Here is a 21671-nt window from a genome sequence, read left to right as displayed (position 1 = left end):
GGATGGATCAATCCTCAGCTCAGCCCAGCCAGTGAAAGGCCTGATTTACCCAAGTGCACCACCCTACAATTAATACTCCAAATGATAACACACACCTGTCTCATTTAGAGAATCTGGCTGAATAATTCAAGAGTAGGGGAATGTTCTGAGATGATTCCCTGAGGGGGAATCTGATTTAATAATATAATTTGCCTCACATGACCTGATGAGAAGTGCCTTTCAGACAGAGAAACTTTGTGGCCTGATTGTGTTGTGATTGTTATGTTGTACTAGGAGACAAAGACTATGTGAGAGGCCATGGAGGAGACGGTGGGGCTTTTTAGTAGCAGCGTGTGCTGGGGACTCCCTCCCAGTGAAAGGACATTGGAAGGTACAGAGTGACCTTGTTTAGTGGTGGCTCAGTTGGTAGAGCACAGTGCTTGCAAAGGCAGTGTTGTGGGTTCAATTCTCATGGGGGACCAGTTATGATAAAGTATGAAAATGTTTGCATTCACTACTGTAAGAAAAAAGTGTGACTGGCTGTGTCTGGCCCAGGGAACGCTACGTAGTTAGCTCCTCGTGTCTAATGACGTCCTCTGGATGCCATTAAGCAGGCTCACTGGGGGTAATTGCCCAAGTCATTAAAAGTTTGATGATTTTTCTGCTGGGTGGAGGGTTGCCTGCCCTTGCTGTGGGCACAGTGCTGCTCTCTCTTTCCCTCTCCCTATGTCCCTCTCTCTCTCTCTCTCTCTCTCTCTCTCTCTCTCTCTCTCTCTCTCTCTCTCCCCCTCTCCCTCTCCCTCTCTCACCAGGGAGCAGCAAAGCACATCTCTATTTTTCATCTCTTTCTCTCCCCACTCTGAAACTCTGAAAGCTCCAGGGCCAACTCCATTATTTATTTAACAGGTAAAAACCTTGTTGGTAGAGAATGGAGAGGGAATAAAGGAAGGTGAAGTGGTGGAAAACAGGGGAGGCTAGGTGGAGTGCATCTATGACGCATGTTTGAAAAAATATCGTGTTTAACTGCCTTACAAATGAGAGGGTAGCAGCTATATGTGAAACAGTGAAAATTATGTTTTGTTTTCCAATGGTGAAGTATTAGCAAGAGGTTTGTGAGGGACGTATAATGGTCTGCTCCTGTTGTCAGATTGAAAAGCAGAGCCAATGAGATTATTCATCCTTTTCTACCCATCAGGACAGACAGACTCTTATGAATTTAATAATTCAAATTACGACCAATAAGGAATGATAATTACATTATTTTCTAGCACCAGTCCTCTCACCGGCGCAGCCGTGTAAACTCCAGTATCAATATAGACCTATCAGAGGAGGTCGGAGTGGTGGGCTCTTTTCTTGTGGTCTAATGGGAAGGATTGTCCACTTGGGTTCCAAGGTCAAGCCCAGCTGGTGGGTCAGGCCTCTTGGTCCTGCGGTGGTCCATTGGCACAGGGGTCCTGAAGCTGTCCATCTTCCCTGTGAGAGCTGATCCAGCCAGACAGGACAGGAGGGAAGGCCTTGTGCCTAGTACTGTACAGCCAAGGAGCCAGGGTCACTCTCCCAGCTAGTGTCAGGGCACACATGCTCTGCAGCCAACCAAGCCTACCAATCCTCCCACACCCCTGTCTGCAATGGAGACCATTAGAGTGGACATGGAGTTCCATCTCCCTTTTCCCTCAATGGGTCGGCATCACCTCTATCACCCCAAAGCCAGCCCTGATGGCCTGTTTGTCATGTTGACTCCTGGAAATTGATAGACCCGACGAGTGACAGGTCCCTCCATCATTGTCATTCTCTGGAGACAGGATCATGTAGGTATTCAGTTCATATCATGGCAGAGCAAGATGACCATGCACTCAGCTTGATCTCTGGCAACAAATGCTATACAGTATAGTAGTTCAACACATAAAACCACTTGACCAAGCTAAACATTCTATTGAACATCCTCTTCGTTCATCTTCCCACATTTAATTACTGACTACAGTTGTCAATGGAGAATTTCGGAAGCACAATGCCTGAGGCATGCAGTTCATAGATAGGATGAGGGGTGGAGACCTGAAGGAAAAGTAGTTGGAGAAAGTTTTCTATGAGAGCAGAATTAGCACCCCCAGCTCGTCACTAGCAGTGAGAGAGAATCTGAAAAGGTCAAGGTTTTCAGCCAGGCACACAATCAGGTGAGAAATGCTAATATAATTACTGTCTGTCTGCTAGGCATTGTGTGGGTTATTATAATGACCTTATCAAAGGCTGCAGAAAGTTGGAGAAATGGATCCATTTTATATTTAGAGTTTAAAATAGTTGAGTCATTAGATTTTTTCTATATTTGCAGTTGATTGCTTGGCAGAGGATAACAGTAGCACACTAGTAACTTGTGGTACCCTAAAGTAGTTTGTTCCACATGATTTACAGTGGATTCTACTTTCGCTGTCACTGTCATTGCTCGAATTAGACAGTACATTAACTAAGCATAATCATTACACTTGAAGCACCATCCAAATTCTCGAGGAACCCATAGAATGGTGCCTATGTGTGTGGGTGTCTTTGACGCGGTGAGCAATAGAAAACCCTGCATACAGACGAGCCCACGTGACCTCAAGCATGTCTGTGGTTTTCCACTGTCTCACCAGGCAGTCACCCCATAGAGGACAGTGGCTGGGGGGTGTCAACCCAAAGGCCCACGCCTCAGCAAGGACTCAACTCTGTGGTGTAGGCTACTGATAGTCATGACACAAAGGGCTTGGTCTCGCTGCATCTAAGAACTTTTTTATGATGAAGATATACCTTGTTGTACATTAGTATGAAGCACAGTATGTGGACATATTGTTTGCCATGTCTGTATTCTCTTCTTTGATCAGGGCATACAGAGCAGAAACCATGTCAGACATGCATCCTACAGTGTGTCCAGTCAGTGCAAGGATACAGACAGTACAATAGAATAGGGAACACGCCTCTTTAAGGGTAAGCAGCTGGCTCTGCAGGGGCGATGCGGAACGAAGCAGGGTCTCTGTGCTCCTCTGGGTGAAATGAAGCAGGAGCCTGGGTCAGCACAGCGCTGTGGCCCTGCTCTTCCACTCAGCACACCGAGAGCCAGCCCAACCAGGTGGAACAATGTCCCAGCTCACCAGTTCAGTTCATTCACCCAGGGTTAGCTTCCTGCTTCCTGCTGAAAGGTAATGCTCCCTCTCTCCATGGCTTAGCTTAGCAGACATACTCATCTGCTAAAATGCAGTCCATTTGTTAATCATTTCCCCACATGACAGTCCGTGCTTTCCAGCCGATTAAACAAACAAGTAAGCAAGCAAGCAGCTCTGAGAAGGAGTGTGAGTCAAGGGAGGTCATTGTCAGGTGGCTTGACCTGTCACACACAGGTCCATTAACCTGCACCAGGAACTACTGTAGCCTACTGGACTGTGTTATAGTCAGGTCTGATGAGAACGGAGTGGGGAATGGTCCTCTGTGGACCAAGGATACAAAGACTGCACATACCCTTGTCTGACCTCATGGAGCGTATTACCTCCACAGCACAAATAAGCACTATGACATGCACAAAACAAAAATATAGAGGAGTTGCTCTCCAGCAGGACTCGTATACATCCATATGTCCAACTTACTGTGAATGCAGATGTTTTTACATCAATATCAAATCATTTCTGGGTAACATTTAATAGGCAATTACAAACATTTTCTACATCGTTTTCATTATCTCCAGTACATCACCAGTGTTTGCATATGTGAAAATGGCGCACTATGTTTTGTTGAAAAAAATCTAAAGTAAGAAAGTTCAACCTGATGACATCATCAAAAGCCAAAGCGGTGATTTTGAAACACTATGAGATTCACAGTGACGTGGGGAGCAAGACAATACATTCCGTTTGGCTGGAAACTTGTTGCAGGTTTTGAAAATCATTTTCGTACTTTTAGTCCTACCCTGTCACGTACAAGCATTGTTTAGGACCGTTCTTATGTATTTAACCACAGACCATAGAAACATACCATTTTCACATATGCAGACACTGGTATGGTGCTGGAGATAATGTATATGAGGTTGAAAAGTGGTGGAACTCTCTTTTTTGGTCTATTAACTAATTAACTAATTTACTGCGATGTCTGTGATGTCACCAGGCAAGCCGAAACTCCACGCATGCAAAACCTGCTCATTAGGGTCTCCCGAGTGGAGTGGCGTTCTAAGGCACTGCATCGCAGTGCTAGCTGCGTTACTGCATTTTCTGGTTTGATACCGGGCTGTGCCTCAGCTGGCCGCGACCGGGAGATCCATGAGGCGACTCACAATTGGCCCAGCGTCGTCCGGGTTAGGGGAGGGTGTGGCCGGCCGGGTTGTCCTTGTCTCTTTGTGCTCTAGCGACTCCTGTGGCGGGCCGGGAACAGAGCACACTGACACAGTCTCCAGGTGTACAGTGGTTCATCTGACACATTGGTGCGGCTGGCTTCTGGGTTAAGTGAGCAGAGAGTCTCGACCTTCGCCTCTCCCGAGTCTGTACAGGAGTTGCAGGGATGGGACAAGTCTGTAACTAATAATTGGGGAGAAAAAGGGGGTAAAAAAAATAATTATAATAATAAAAAACCTGCTCATTAGAAGGTCCTGTGTAGATTGTATTTTCAACCAGCAACTGTCAGGAAATAACACACTTTTACAGTGTTAGTTTCATCAGCTGTTGTACAACATGATACAAAACACAGGAAAAAACAGAATTTTGACGGCACTGGGCCTTTAACATGTTCTAAGACTTCCAACTCATACTATTAAAATATGTCATTTTAGGGAATGTCATTCTGGTATTTGGTTTTGTCATCATGTCCACACCTGACGTGGGAGCAGTGACTGTCAAATTACATGTGGAATGGGTCTGTGTGTCTCCCAGATTTATAATGGACCTGTGTAATTACCTGTAGTGTGGAACATTTGAAATTCATTTTTCACAGTTGGAGTGACCCCACTGTCTGAGTGGAGACAGATAAGCTATGCAACTCATAGGACTATATTGCATTATGCCATTTTAAATGAGGGTAGCCGCAAGCTGTGACCAATTAAAGTTGAACAAAGCCAGCTCATCTGCTCAGCTCCTCTTAGTAGGTCAGTGAAATTGGCAGAAGTGAATACAGACACATTCACTCTCCTTTGGCCTGAAGCACAGCTTTCACTGGCATATCCATAGCATAGCTCTCAGTGTACTGTAACTGAATGCACTTTACATGATGCACACTGTGAGGATGATAAGCTTGCATAAATGCTATTGAGGAGGTGTTTCACATAAACAACATTACAGAACAGCTTGTATGTTCTCCTTGTTTCCCTGTTTGCCTGGATCAGGTTTTACAATGAAAGAGGGTCATAGCATACAGTACTGCAAAGGCAATAACGCAGTGTTACATAATGACATGTGTATCAGGTACAAGAAACCACAGAGACAGAGCTGAGAGATGCAGGACAGAAAGTCTGCAGAGAGGGTTAGGTGTCAGTACCACTGGAGTGATGCATGACCTGCAGTCCCGTCTGTGGGCTCATGTTACAGGCAGAGTGATGCATGACCTGCAGTCCCGTCTGTGGGCTCGTGTTACAGGCAGAGTGATGCATGACCTGCAGTCCCGTCTGTGGGCTCATGTTACAGGCAGAGTGATGCATGACCTACAGTCCCGTCTGTGGGCTCATGTTACAGGCAGAGTGATGCATGACCTACAGTCCCGTCTGTGGGCTCATGTTACAGGCAGAGTGATGCATGACCTACAGTCCCGTCTGTGGGCTCATGTTACAGGCAGAGTGATGCATGACCTACAGTCCCGTCTGTGGGCTCGTGTTACAGGCAGAGTGATGCATGACCTACAGTCCCGTCTGTGGGCTCATGTTACAGGCAGAGTGATGCATGACCTACAGTCCTGTCTGTGGGCTCATGTTACAGGCAGAGTGATGCATGACCTACAGTCCCGTCTGTGGGCTCATGTTACAGGCAGAGTGATGCATGACCTGCAGTCCCGTCTGTGGGCTCATGTTACAGGCAGAGTGATGCATGACCTACAGTCCCGTCTGTGGGCTCATGTTACAGGCAGAGTGATGCATGACCTGCAGTCCCGTCTGTGGGCTCATGTTACAGGCAGAGTGATGCAGGGGCAGGGAGGGACCACTGTCCGTACCGTACATGGAGTCAGGAGCTAATGTAATGTATGGATCCCTGTTCCCAATGCCCTGATTCAGCTTACTGAACCGCTACATGACTTTACACTGCCTGACCTCTGGCCTGCTAACCAGTCACACCAGCCTCATATCCTCACTGTAGTTTTCCTAAAGGGATACACTTATGACTTGTGTATTATGAGAGATGGAGATAGGAAAGTGTCTTATTTTTAGTTCTGAAACTTTGCAGCTGCAGCCTGACCCCTTATCGAAGCAGTAAAAACACCCTCAGGCTGCTGTTCAACATCATTTCCAATTCTGTTTAAGCACCGTCTTTAATACATGCATACTCAATTCTGTGTGGATTTATTTATGCATATTTTTTGGATTTGAATAGTAATTTTTGAATCTGGTTTTGTTCTGTGTGTAACTGATGATGTTGGTCTGTGTCTCCTCAGGTTACCTTCACGAAGAGGAAGTTTGGGCTAATGAAGAAGGCCTATGAGCTCAGTGTTCTATGTGACTGTGAGATAGCCCTGATCATATTCAACAGCTCAAACAAACTCTTTCAGTATGCGAGCACAGACATGGACAAGGTCCTGCTCAAATACACTGAGTACAACGAGCCCCACGAGAGCAGAACTAACTCTGACATTGTCGAGGTGAGTGGCTTCACATTTTCACTGTGCCATGGAATGAAACCATGTATATGCTTATGTTGGAAAATACACTGTTTGGTCAATGGAAACTGAAGGGCCGGTAACAGTTTCCTTTGAGTTACCAGTCAGGCAGAGGACGTCTGCAGCCTCTGATAAGCTATGAGAGATGAGTTCAGCACAGGCCTACACTCAGTAGTTTGTCCAAACAGTATGGAAACCCTGTTTCCCCCAGATACTGTACTGTAGATACATGCATGGATGAATGGCAGAATTATTATACCACCATTTAAGACAAAAAGTCTTTAAATGTTAGGTTTCATTACACAGCATTGTGTAGTGAACATACTTTAGAGATTCATATTGGCTCTAAGAGTGTTGGAGAGAATTCCGGCAGCACTTGGTCTTCCTGGCAGCTAGTATCCGTCTACATGCCCAAACACTCACAGAAGAAGAAGAACCCACTTGTTATGCCAGCCTACCTAATCTGTCGGCCAAGAGCATCACTGAAAAGAAAATGGGGGTGATTATGTGATCCTTCTGGATACAAATACCTCTTACTGACGTACTTGTGGTTTTTCAGCCTATTCAGAACCTGTTTTCTGAAGCGAGTGTCTTAATTCTTCACTAAAGGCCTTTGCAGACTGTAAGATTTTAGACGTTTTATGCCACAATTTTGTGCCAGGTGTGTAAAGCTCTTAGAGACTTACCCAGAAAGACTCTCCGCTGTCATTGCTGCCAACGGTGATTCTATCAGGTATTGACTTTGGGGGTTGAATTACGTATCTAATCAAGATATATTTAAGCAATAAGGCCCAAAGGGGTGTGGTATATGGCCAATATACCACGGCCAAGGGCTATTCTTAAGCACAAACCCCGAGATGCCTTATTGCTATTATAAACTGGTTGCTAACGTAATTAGAGCAGTAAAAATAAATGTTTTGTCATACCCGTGGTATACGATCTGAGATACCACAGCTGTCAGCCAATCAGCATTCAGGGCTTGAACCACCCAGTTTATAATCGTGTTTAATTTTCCATTAATTAATAGAAACAATATATAATTTTTCTTCCACTTTGACATTACAGAGTCATTTTTATAGATCGTCGACAAAAATTACAATTAAATACATTTTCATCCCACTTTATAATACAACAAAATGTGAAAAAATGCAAGATGTGGGAATAGTTTCTGAAGGCACTGGACCTTATTATTACTCTGTCCGACAAAGAGACATCAGGAGTTTAACTTTTTACTGTGGTGGGCTAAATCAGGGTTTCTTGATAGTCTTAAACAAATCTACTTTGAAACAAAAGCATACCCCTCACACACATGGTTATGGGCTTAAACAAAGAGGACACCTGTACCAATTCAGATATAGAGTTGAAATTTATTCAATTTTGAGTTTGTATCCCAATATTATTCTTTATATACATCACAGAAGAAATATAACAAAACCGTTTGACATAGAAACACCTAATTATCTGCGTGTATTATGAAATTATGAAAAATGAGGCCACTAGTCATTTGACTGCAGGAAAGGGATACAGAGAATGATACATAAATTCCAAGAATCCCATGTTTTTAAAAGTCTTTCACTTAGCATCCAATAGCATGAAAGGAGTCAGCTGTGCCTGGTATATTTTATTCATGGTACTGCTGCTAGTAAATTACCTGCTTGGCAGAGCTGCAAAACAGTGCTCTGGCATCCAGCAGCCTCACTCCCCCACCAGGGGCCCTGATCTCTCTCCCTCTGAGCTAAGCAGGGTCTCACCTGCATTAAAAATACATGGACACACTCCACAATTATGTAAAAGTGACCCTATGATTGTTTTCTGCCGTGACTCGGGAGTCCTTCTTGGATTCATCAGGACCAAAGCACAACAACTAAAACTGTTTCTCACAGATGGAAGAGGATCCAGCATTTGCTCTTAATAAATAGGCGTTTCCTTTTTGTAGAGATTCCCGTACAGATTCTACAGTACAGTAGTGTATGCCTTTTGCCATTGTAGTTTATTGATGTATATGTTAGCTATATCTTGTAAATGTCATGTACTGTACTCTGCAGGGCACACAGTGTCATCTCTAGGGGGCACTGCCACTAACTGAAGTGTAGTGTGTAGTACAAGCTGGTGGCGATCTGTTCATGTCCCTCATAGCCCCTCTAGCCACTCGCAAGGATTCTGCCCTGCTCTTGCGGCGCGATCGAAAGGGGAGAACAATGCAGTGTTGTCCCTGCTCACTCGGCCAGCATCTGTGCAGATATGTGCAAATCCCTCCAACCCTGCTGGCTATGTGGCCAAGGTTCAGAAGTGAAGAAGCAGAGCAGAAGTAACCAGGCCTGTCCAGGCTCCAATTCTGAACATTTCCACACTACCCACCATTCACTGTTCCAAAAAGTTCTGCGGCACAAGAGCAAATGTCAGAGCCGTTAGATAGAGCTCAGTGTCTGCTGTGGGCTTATCTGATCTAGCCCAGGCTGTTGGCTGCATCCTGTTGTGAAGTGTTTATATAGAGAAAGCCAGGTGGCGTCTTCAATAAAAGACTAATTAAATGTTCAGAATGTCAGAATGTCCTTTCGTTCTTACAGAACACAGAGATTGCCAATAGATTTGTCATTAAAACACGGACTATCCTTTTGAAATAACAAAAGCACAAATTGTATTTTATGCCATGATCTGAATGTCTATCTGTCTGCTGCTTCTCTATCTGGGTGTAGTCAGTGTCATTGGAATAAAGGATGACTGCACGCCGAATGAAGCAATAGTTCCCTTCTTAGCGTAAATGGGTGAGAGAAGCACAGAATGGGTCTGTCTATAATGGATAGATCTATCTCACTCCCTCCCTCTCTGTGTCTTTCACTTTCTCTCTGTCACAGGAGGTTGGTGGCACCTTAATTGGGGAGGACGGACTCATGGTAATGGCTGGAGTGGAATAAGTGGAATGGTATCAAATACATCAAACACATGGTTTCCATGTGTTTGATGCCATTCCATTTACTCTGTTCCAGACATTATTATGAGCCATCCTCCCCTCAGCAGCCTCCACTGGTCTCTGTAGTGATGTGTCTCACATGGAGACACTCACCCTGACACTCCTCTAAATGTAGAAATGGCATTAAACTGATAATTGCCACACAGCCTGCCTTGCAGGTGAGCAAATGAGGCCAAGCAAATCCTTTCTGAGTTTTCATTGGGCAGCATACGTTCCAATTCCATGTGCGAAGCCAAATCAAAGGTCACATTCCTGCTCAGTAGTACCATCTGTAGATAAAGGCTGGGCCTTGCAGTGTGGGAGAGCAATTGCCGTGTTTTCCTCAGATGGAGACATGCCTGGGGCACAGTTTGATAACCCAGTGGAGGGCTATGGATTTTGTCTCAAACTTGGCTCGCTGTGGAGACCAGAGCAGCAGGCTCAGATCGCTGTGCCTGAGCATAAATGTGTGTGCGGTGTGTGGTGGTCTGAACTGCAGCAACACTCCGGGCGACAGGTGAACTGTTGCATGAAATCTCCCTTTGTGGATCACGTCCACTTCTCCGTCTGATTAGAAGTCTCCCTGTTCCCATCTGATCTCATCTGCGTCTCACCTTTCAAAGACCCGGCTCTCAGAGCAACCTTTTATTTACTGAGTAGCTATGCTGGATGGATTGATGTACTGTTTCCTTTCCTCAGAGGTTACGGCAAGTCTGTCTGGGTCTCTAAGGACTTTATAGAACATATATTGCCAGAGAAAACGTCATTCCTTGCCATGCCGTTTTCCTGTGCTGAGTGAACACGGGCAAGTTGAGAAGGAACGTTTTCTTTTACAGGATCATTTTAGTTTCTGGTACCCTTTCTTTAGTTTGCTGAACTGAGTTGAGAAACCTGTGAACCTTTTATCTGAGAATCTGTATTAAGGCTGATGTACAGATCAAATGCATTTCAACTGGATTAATATCACTGTGATAAAGAAACACAGACCAGCTTGCATATGTCATACTACCCTGTATAGTAGATCACTGCTGTTCATGTCTGGATTTGGGTGCTGTCCTACAGTGTTGTTGTGTTTATTATTGAATTCTATTTGTACCTCAAATGAAAATGCTGCTGTAGGTAATTAAAATAATCAAATCATCCCTTCTCCTCTTCCTCCCCAACTAATGAAATCTTCCTTTAGCTATTCTATAACCTTCTACTGCAACTCTGAATACAGACTCCTCACTGTCTCGCTGCAATTCCCTGAAATCAACTTCACAGGAATGTCCATCTGTGCTTTTCTTTAGAGCATTTCAACACAATTACGGTTTGCAGCAATGCTTGGATTAATCAAGTTTGCATTTAAACGAAATTGACATTGACTGAACACATTTAAAGTAATCTCATAAAATAGGGGATGTGGATATAATTGCATGGGATTATACAGCTGTACCAGTTTAAACACAACTGGTAGGCTACACTTTAGTCCAGGCTAGTAATAATGTCCTTAATCAAATTTGGAACTGCAGTTTTACTCAAATAGCTGCCTGGGCTTGTAAAGAGCCGGACTACACTTTCTTTGTTTGTCTTTTTACATGCCCGTCTTGTGGAGTAAGTGGAACGGGATTCTTCCGTCGAAGGAGAGGAGGACCAAAATGCAGCGTGGTTGAAATTCATGTTTGTTTTTAATAAGAAAACTATACATGAATAAACTATAAAAACAACAAACGTGTAAACCCGAAACAGTCCCGTGCGGAACAAACACTGACACAGGAGACAATCACCCACAAAAACCCAACACCAAACAGGCTACCTAAATATGGTTCCCAATCAGAGACAATGACTAACACCTGCCTCTGATTGAGAACCATATCAGGCCAAACACAGAAACAGACAAACTAGACACACAACATAGAATGCCCACTCAGATCACACCCTGACCAAACAAAACATAGAAACATACAAAGCAAACTATGGTCAGGGTGTGACAGTAAGTAAGAGCAGTCATATGCAAATTCACCTTTATCTCCCATGCGACATTAGGGAGGCCATCTTTGTTAAATTATTCATGTCCAAAAGCACATTTGTCATTGTTGAGTGTTCTAAGGGTAAACAACTCATTCAGTGAAAGAATGAGCGTATAAATGACTCTAGATTTATTAGTATTGTTACTTTCAATGATCATCTATTATGATGAATGGCACTCACCATTCAGAATGATAATCCAAAGATATATGTAAATCCTGACCATTTCATAATGTCAGGTCTATTGGGCCTGCTTTTCTCTTTCCTCCACTACGTTTCATTTAAATCACTCCGCTCTTTCACCACTAAGCCTGCTTATAGTAACCACATTTGCCATTGGCAGTGGATCATAAAACAAATGCCATTGCATATAGAAATGACTATTTAAAATATAGAAAAGAGCTATAAAAAGCAGTGGTCCCAGGATTTGAGACAGGGGCTGTTTATGTTGTCAATCAAATCCAGTACAGTGATTAAGACTCATCTCTGTCTTAATGAATGCAAATTGGCACATCTGCTATGGTGGGCTAGCCGTCCAGACTGTTCAATTTGCCTGATTGATCAATTATCTTCCTCCCGGTGCTTCTGCGGAGAACGTGAATGTGAAGAAAATTGTCTGCACAGAAAGAGCGAGAGGAAGAGAGGGAAAGGAAAGCCTCTGTTTCAAACCCTTCATTCTACCCATCAAAATACAGATGCTTTATTTGATTAGGCAAAAATCATGATGGAAATTCTTTCATTTTATTATAGTGGAGCTATCAATTTAACGATGTAGTCCTCAAATAGACAAATACGTTGCTCACTTTGACTCTTGGCACTTGACAAGATGTATTCCTTTCATTTATGGGGATGAATCATGCTTCTCAGGCAGTGGACACCAGACACCTTGCAACGGCATGACATGCTATGTATTTATGCCCAACCACTGCACTTCAATGGCCCACATAATGCAGTGATGATATGATGGAAACATTAATCCTTTCATTTTAGTTTATCTCTCCAATCCAAGTAACCACACCAAGGCTTCCCAGGTAATACTTGTATACACACAACTGTTCCTGAAATGCAGGAATCAATCATAGAAATGAATAGTTGAAAAAGCGTTCTACCGTGAGATGGTGCTAGTCTTTGTTGAATATTATGACCATACTCTTGTTGACTTAGGCTTAGTGAGTAAGCACATTGTAATAAACATCAAACGCCTAGTGGCTCCCTCTGTGGAGCATCAGAGACAGATTCAGGCTTGTGTATCTATAGTTGTGACATTCCAAGATAATGGGGACAGTCACATGAGGCCCTGGCTGGCACAGAGAGAAGCTGTCACCACTCCTGAATTCTCTCATACAAATCACTCCTCCAGAGGGCTGGCTTTCTGGAACATATAATAACAGTAATACAAATAATAATAATAATATTAACAACAATCAAAGCTATATACAGGTGTGGCCAGATCCGGAGGACACGAGAACAGAAATAGCAGAGGTCCTTCAAGGCTTTCCTGAACAGCACTGCCTTGAGCTGTGTCTTAGAGGAGGCCAGAGACTCTGCAGCCCTAATAGTGTCTGGAAGAGACTCAGCCCTAATAGTGTCTGGAAGAGACTCAGCCCTAATAGTGTCTGGAAGTGCGTTCCACAGCCGTGGAGCCGTGCAACTGAAAGCCTTGTTACCCATAGTGTTTAGTCTGCTGCGGGGCTGACAAGGGGGACAGACATGAAGGAGTAAAGGGTGTGTGTGGGGCAGGAGGGTAGAATGAGATCAGACAGGCACTTGGGTCCAGAGTTGTGGATAGCTTGGTAGGTGTGAAACAGGATTTTGTAGTCGATGTTCAGTAGAAAGTAGTGCATACAATGAAGTCTGCTGTAAACATGCACCTAACAGTATTTGTCTCAATAAAACAAGACAAAGGTGTAAAAAAATCCAAGCTTCAGTCTAAATTGAATACTTGGTTTCAATTTCAGACATTTTGTGTGAGTCATGAACAGTCAGTAATCACCATACCGTATCATATTATGACACAGTGTTGCCTCCCAGGAGAACATAGAGCTGCCATGTACTGAGAAGATTCCCCTGCCTTAAAGTTACTGGCATCACATGGATCATGGCACTTACAGATGTAGGATCTTCATTTGATCATTTGATCACTCTTTTGCCACAGAGAATTTTCCCACCCAGCATGAAATTCAAACTTGTAGTGTATTTGAGTTTTTAAAAAAGGCTAAAGTTTGAACTGTCAGACTTGATTTGCCCTGACGAAAAGTGTATCACCCCTTACAAACATGTCTATTATAATCCACATAATAATGATAATTTCCTGTTGCTGCAGGATTTATTCCTGCTGTAGCACAGTGGCTCAAATTAAGATCCCACATATGTACCTCACGCTCCAGTGATGTCACTGACTTGCCCAATCCTGGATGATTAACCAAGTTTGAAAGATTAATCTAAAAGGGGTCAGGGGCCTAATTTATGTTTGATATGCACAGATGACAACACAAAAGACAATATTACATTTTAATTGGCAAGTGCTTAACGTAGTGACTTGACTTTGGGTTGGCCAGTGCCCAGAATCCCTCTGTGGTCCACTAAAGCCTTGTTTGACATTTGAGATGGCTGAAGGGTACGCATAGTTAGCTGCACTGGCTCGTCTGCGTAAGGTCGCTTGGAGGGAGAATCTAAAAGCCCACTTCCCCTAATTAACACATGTTTTTACTAAACTTATTCTACATACAATGTCCACACTATACATCAGGGTTACACTGCCTGCAAAGTGATATAATCGGGCAAGATTTCAGAGCGCATTGGGCAGTACTCTCTTCCTCAGTTTAAGCATACAGTATATCTAACAAAGTAATGTTAGGCAGTCTGAGCAGCCTTGTCATCTTTATAGTGCCATCACTGAATTTGATATGTTCCCATAAGTTGTACTTCATCATATGTTGTGACTAGTTTACCTCATGGTCTAAATTCCTCATCTGTTTTCTTCAGCAGCACCTTCTCATCCTTACTGCTATACAGCTACAGCTCTCTCTCTGAGCATCCATGATATTAGAAATACACCTTAAGCTCAGTCAAATGTTAGTTCTATTGACATAGATGTATTAAAGTAGATTCAGGGCATTCTGATACACCAGCCGATCCCAACTTTAATATTCCAGCAGAAAAACAAATATGTACTTTTGGGCTCTCAAGCTTTATTAAAATGACATTCATTTGCTTTCCCCTTCACTTTTATAACCTATGATACATTAAATAATTTCTTCCTATGCCTGGTTTGTATAATTATATCCATAGAGGGGGTTTGGTAGAGTACTATGCATGGTGAGATATTATAACTGTAATATTTAGTATCTGATAAACTGTATTGGCGACTTTATCTCAGAAGCCATCTCTGTGTTGATATATTTGTCGCAACAGGATTCTTTATGGGATTGGTCTGTAGTGAGTAGGATATGAATAGAAGTGTCAATTTCTCCCCATACATTCATACTATAAAGACTGAGGCCGTCAGTGTCTGGGAACGTGCTCTGCAAATGTGACTTGAAATGGAAATGCAAGGGTCAGCCCTGAACACGTATTTAGGCTTATCTTTAATATTTTATTTTGTTCTAATATTCATATTTAGGTAATGGATTTGATTTGAAAAATGAAGCAAAGGGCTATTTACCTACATCTCTGCTGTCTGTATCCAGTTCAGTACAGGTGCTTGAGTGTTGCTGTTGCTGTGTATCCCAGGAAAGTCATTTAAAGGTGCAATCCAGGATCTTAAGTACTTACAAATTCGTAATTTACTGTATCATACAAAATGCAAAAATACAGTGAGCTCCAAAAGTATTGGGACAGTGATAAATGTTTTGGCACTGTACTCCAGCACTTTGAATTTGATACAATGACTAGGAGGTTAATGTGCAGTACTTTTTGTACACAGTCCCCCCATTTTAGGGGAGTAAAAGTATTGGGTCAGATTCACTCATATGTTTATTGAAGTAGTCAAAGGTGTAGTATTTGGTCCCATATTCCAAGCACACAATGACTACATCAAGCTTGTGACTCTGTTTTCTGTTTGTTTTGGTTGTGTTTCAGATGATTTTGTGTCCAATAGAAACGAAGGGTAAATAATGTATTGTGTCATTTTGGAGTCACTTTTATTGTAAATAAGAATAGAATGTTTCTAAATACGTCTACAGTAATGTGGATGCTACTATGATTACGGATAATCCTGAATGAATTTTGAATAATGACGAGTGAGAATTACAGACGCACAAATATCATATCCCGAAGACATCCTAATAAAATACCAAAATACCAAATACCAATAGATGCTAACCTCTCCCTATTACAATAACAGGGGAGGTTAGCATGTCTTGGGGGGTATGCTATTTACGCCCCTGTAACTTAGTCACCAGTTTTGGCTCGTGAGCGAGCACTACTTTCAAAACTGCTGTCTGAAATTATACAAAACTGTTGAAGCATCACTTTAACCTGTACAATCAGTCTGCACCATCAAAACAAACACAGTATTCTGAGCCAGTGAGCACAGGCATATGTATAAGCACCTATAAATAAACAAGGAATCAGAAATGTATAACTTGAAAGCAGAAATAGCAGCACTATCTTTGCATAAAAGACCAGATAAAACACTGTGATATATTTTTGTTGATTGTGGTTTTAGGAAATATGCTTGGCACTGCAATCCTCTTTCACCTGAGTCATTTCATCTGCCTCCACATGTGACTAGGGAGCGATACTAATACGTTCACTCTGACTCTGATACAGTAACACACACACTGTACTTTATCACTACACGATGAAAGAATGGCACACAAACACTACTCCATTTTACTTCCAGTGTCAAGTTCTTGGTCAGGCTTTGTTGTACAAATGTTTTCTGTCATAATCTGAAAGAAGCCAAGCTCCTCTTGTCATATATTTTTATATCGTTTGATACATTTTTTTGATTTTTTCTTTGTAGTTCTAGATAGCAGAACCGTTACCCTTTCGCATGTACTGAGGTGCAGTACACATGTTGGTGGTTGAAAAGCCTTCCTTTGCATGGCTGAGTGAAGGAGTGCTAATGGTTTTGTAGCCAGTCTCCTGCTGGGTTTCAAAGTGCACCTCTTTATAGGACAAGGACTCCTTTTCCTCTGGGCTTTCACTAGAAACAGGGTCACCACTGTCTTAGGAGTTTTTTTCTTCCATGAAAAAAACAATAGTGATAATTTTTATGTAAGTCTTTCATAGAACATCCTATTTCAGTCCACATGTATGTAACAAACCGTGAATGGACTATGATTGTCTCTTCTCCCTCACGTTCACTGTGACTTGGTTGCTGTGGAAACCCATGTTAGTGTTTGAGAAAAACAGAGGACATGAACAGTGAAATCTTCCTCAGTTTATCACAACCAGCAGTCTCCAATGAAGTGTGAGAGTGTGTGCATGTGTGTTTGTTAGCCATTTGCCCCTGTTCGTCAACAAAGCCTCTGCACTCTTCACTTTGATGCTTGTTACCAGGTTACAGCCAATAGTTTTTTGTTTTCGGGCACATGTCGTGCTTCATTGACGTCAGAGTTTTTTTCCATCCTTCCCTCTCAAGTGTGATACGTATTTTTCATTTCAAAACTAGGTCTTCTTGGAGAGGGTGGAATAAAAGGAGAGAGAACAACAGCCATGGCGGTCCCCGGTAAACATTACTCTCCAATGACACTAATGAGCCATGCTCTAATCTCAAGTGCTGAAGCTCTGCACTCGCAGCTTTGTACAAATAACACTCACGCTCATTCACAAAGGGAAAAAAGAGAGATGACACACGAGTACATGTTTTTTAGACTGAATGACAAATTACACAGCATTCGGGCTCTTTTTGTTATATATATAACATTTTCCTTCTGCTGCTCATCTGAGTAGGATTTGTATTATGTTGCTTCTTTGTCATGTACTGTGTCCGTAGCTTAGGGAAAGGCGCTGTGTGATTGAAAGGTATTACTAGTGTTTCAGTGGTTTATGTCCTCAGACATGTTTGTGATATAACCACTGATGTTTTTGTTGCTGTTAAACTCTCTTGTGTTAGAACTGGTTGGTGTGGGTGCAGTTCACTTCTTGAACCCAGTCTTGGGGCAAGTGAGACAGATCCTAACCTGTCCCTAGGTTACCTGGCACCTGGCAGGGGGACAGAGCCCGCTGGGCTGGATTACCTGGCTCATCATGGCCTGAGTCTGAGCAGCAGCATCTTACACAAGCAACACTACACAGACCTGAATATAGAATATAGTCTAATGATATTATAATATAGTATAGATTTCATTTTGATTGCTGTTACAATGCTATTGGGGTTGTTAATTGGATTCATACTGACTTTCATTTGTCCCTTTTAAAACGTTTGAGTTATGTGTGTACTTATTTGTCATTTTACTGCATTGTTAGGAGCTAGTAGCATAAGCATTCCGCTTATAGCGTTCCGATATAACATCTGCTAAACTGTGTGCGTGACCAATAAACTTGGATTTGATTTGAAAAATAAAGCAATCATTTGCACCTTATTACATGTCGACCAACACTTCATTTATGAATCCACAAAGTGAGAAAGATTGAAAACTTTCTGTCAGGAAAAGGAACCAGGCATAGAAAATGACAACATGAGTGTTCAACCTAATTATTACACATACACTGAACAAAACTATAAATACAACACACAACCATTTCAAATATTTTACAGTTCATATAAAGAAAATAGTCCATTTAAATAAATAAATGAGGTCCTAATCTATGGATTTCACATGACTGGGCAATGGCGTAGCCACGGGTTGGCCTGGGAGGAAATAGGCCTATCCACTTGGGAGCCCAGCCCAGCCAGTCAGAATGAGCTTTTCCCAACAGAAGGTCTTTATTACAGACAGAAATACTCCTCAGATCCTGCAGGTGAAGAAGTCAGATGTTGAGGTCCTGGGGTGGCGTGGTTACACGTGGTCTGTGGTTGTGAGGCCGGTTGGACGTACGGCCAAATTCTCTAAAACATCATTGGAGTCAGCTTATGGTAGAGAAATTAACATTCAATTCTCTGACAACAACTCTGGTGGACATTCTTGCAGTCATCATGCCAAATGCATGCTCCCTCAAAACTTGAGACGTCTGTGGCATTGTGTTGTGTGACAAAACTGCACATTATAGAGTGTTGTTTTATTGTCCCGAGTACAAGGTGCACATGTGTAATGATCATGCTGTTTAGTCAGCTTCTTGATATGCCACACCAGTCAGGTGGATGGATTATCTTGGCAAAGGAAATGCTCACTAACAGGGATGTAAAACAAATCTGTGAGAGAAATAAGCTTTTTGTGCGTATAGAACATTTTGGGGATTTTCTTTTCAGCACATGAAACATGGAATCAACAATTTACAAGTTGCGTTTTATATTTTTGTTCAGTATAAAACAATGCATAATACGTTGCATTGCATTCTAACAAGTCTCACCCCCCAGCCCTTTGCTAATGCTAACACCAGAGCTCATCCCTAGCCCTTTGCTAATGCTAACACCAGAGCTCATCCCTAGCCCTTTGCTATAGCTAACACCAGAGCTCATCCCTAGGCATCAAACCGTGGCTAATGGAATATTTCTATGATCCTATTGATTCAACTTGAGATCGTGAGGGAGAAAGCATCTCCAACACTCAAATACATGATTGAATGTAATAACTGTAACACCAGGAATGAAGACCTTTACTAATACAATTTTTTGCTCTCTACCTCATTGTTCTGGCAAATGTTTGTGGATTACATTTAGCTGACATCATCCCATAAACACTTGAATGATTTCAACATTGCCATGATATATGATTCCTTTGTGTTTTACTTTATTAAAATGTCTTAAGTGATGTATTCTTTAGTTTCTAGAGGCATATGGCACTGATTAACTGGCACAGGCCTACCATGGCGTATGGTAAAACTCTTTGTAAAGCAAGGCCTAACTTGTAATGAAAAGAATTCATTACATGCAGCTCAGTGGCAACATGCAACACAATGTTCAGAGAATAACCACTTCATTATTCTTTCAGGTTCATATAGGAACAGCCAGATTGACAACCTTAACAGACACGTCATAACCATCAGAATATGTAAAATAGGTCAGACATGAGCTGCCCTAATTTGGTTTGAACTACTTTAATGACAGACATGCCACCATTAGAGCGCCTTGGTGCCCGCTGTGTAGTGCAGAGCTGACATGAGAGACCACAGTGACCAGAATGGACAGAGGAACAACCACGAGCCCACCCCAATGGGTAGTGTGAGACGCTCCACCCCTCCCCTCTGCCCAGGGGCGAGGGCAGAGCAGAGTTACTTGGAATGAGGAGGGGGTTAGCAGGCATCATGCCACCCTCCCCGACTAGCCTGCCTGAGTGAGGAGGGGGTGTCAGGGAGGGCTGCTGATTGATGAGGCCAGGTCTGTGGTCTGGGTATAGAGTGTTGCAGAACAGACGTCCTGCTGGCACATCCTGCCCTTTCCCTCCGCTGTGCGCCCCCAGCCCTCCGTGCCCACACCAGCCCTCCACACCCGCCTTATCGGAACTCCTAATTGTCCTTATGAATATTTTAGAAGCGAGCAGGAATGGGAGTTGAGGGCGGGGGTACGGTTTCAAGGGCTCTGACAGCTAATGATCCACTCTGGGGGTACAGGGAGGAAGAGATAGATAGATAGATAGATAGAGAGAGAGAGAGAGAGAGAGACAGACAGGGAGAGAGACAGGGAGAGAGACAGGGAGAGAGAGAGAGAGAGAGAGAGAGAGAGAGAGAGAGAGAGAGGAAGACAGTGAGGGAGGTCGGGAGGGGAAGATGTGAACTTAGTGAATGGTTATTTACTTAAATTGTATACCTTTTTACACCTTTTTATGTTGAATGTAATCTATTTTCATCTAAAATATACCTACATGGTGTTCTATAGATGTCTAGAGCTAGTTGGATGTAATGGAGCGTGTTCGTCTCATTTGTTCCCAATCTTTTAAAGATGTAGATAATGATGACTTTGAGATGCCTTTATCCTCAATTTGGACTTCAATTCCCAGTTGGCAAAATTTTCTGAAAATATCCAAGCCGCTGATTGAAAGTGTGTTCTCTTTGACTGTGGCAACTAATATCTTTGTCGCGTCCATCAATCAACAGTCTCTGAGCAGCTGTCTCTCTGAGGGAAAAGTATTGCTCGCTGCAGTGCAATGGATTCTTATTCAATAATATAGCGGCTATATTTATCAAAGTGATAATCTAGCCGGTCAACCACAGTAATTATCTGCTTTATTGTATATTGAGCTGAGAAGGAGGCTTTCTCTTCCCTGTCTGCCTCCTTTAGACACACGCAGACCACTGCTCAGTTAGGCTCACTCTCCTTTTATATGTCTGCATGTGTTAGTCTTTTTGGTGTGTCAGCTTAGAACTAACTGTTGTCTCGCCATTGTCCTGTTTTTGGAGGGGATTGGATTACAGACTGTATATTGTTTCCCAAACAGCCGCAGACCGATAATAATAACAAACAAAAAAATGCAGTCCGTCCCATCCAACTGAGAAGGAGGCCCTGCTCCTGTATTTCCTCTGATTTGAGGAGTCAGACAATGGTCTGACAGAGAGGTCATATCCTGATATCACTTAGATCACTGATGATGTGGAATGGTCATGAGATTGAACCAGATATGTCTGGGAATCAAAACCACTTTCCTTATCTAGCCCTCCCTACTTCCCTACTCCCATACCAGTAACATGACCAGTACCAGGGAGTAGACAGGAAAAGCTTTTAGGGCCCTTGGTAATGGCATACAATACATACAGCCACGAGATAGAGTGCAAACGAGAACAACCAACAGTTCCTTTTCCCCCCTCAAGTGAAATCTACAGCACCAAAGGAAAAATGGGAGCATACTCACACTGAAAGACTTGTCTCTTAAGATGTTATATAAGA

At 42.8% G+C, this 21671-nt stretch overlaps 1 protein-coding gene across 6 annotated transcripts in view; it reads left to right on the top strand.

Moving 5' to 3' along the window:
• The window catches only part of LOC135509364 (myocyte-specific enhancer factor 2A-like), a 97487-nt gene that overhangs the window by 48853 nt on the left and 26963 nt on the right, over nucleotides 1–21671 (top strand). For all 6 annotated transcript variants that reach the window (XM_064929969.1, XM_064929968.1, XM_064929970.1 and 3 more), the window contains one exon: nucleotides 6562–6765. In XM_064929969.1, coding sequence (XP_064786041.1) covers nucleotides 6562–6765 — 204 coding nt within the window. The remainder of the gene's footprint in view (nucleotides 1–6561; nucleotides 6766–21671) is intronic.

The sequence above is a fragment of the Oncorhynchus masou genome, chromosome 22 (assembly GCF_036934945.1).
Source record: "Oncorhynchus masou masou isolate Uvic2021 chromosome 22, UVic_Omas_1.1, whole genome shotgun sequence".
Classification (NCBI taxonomy): Eukaryota; Metazoa; Chordata; class Actinopteri; order Salmoniformes; family Salmonidae; genus Oncorhynchus; species Oncorhynchus masou.
This window is presented reverse-complemented; position numbering and strand designations above follow the sequence as displayed.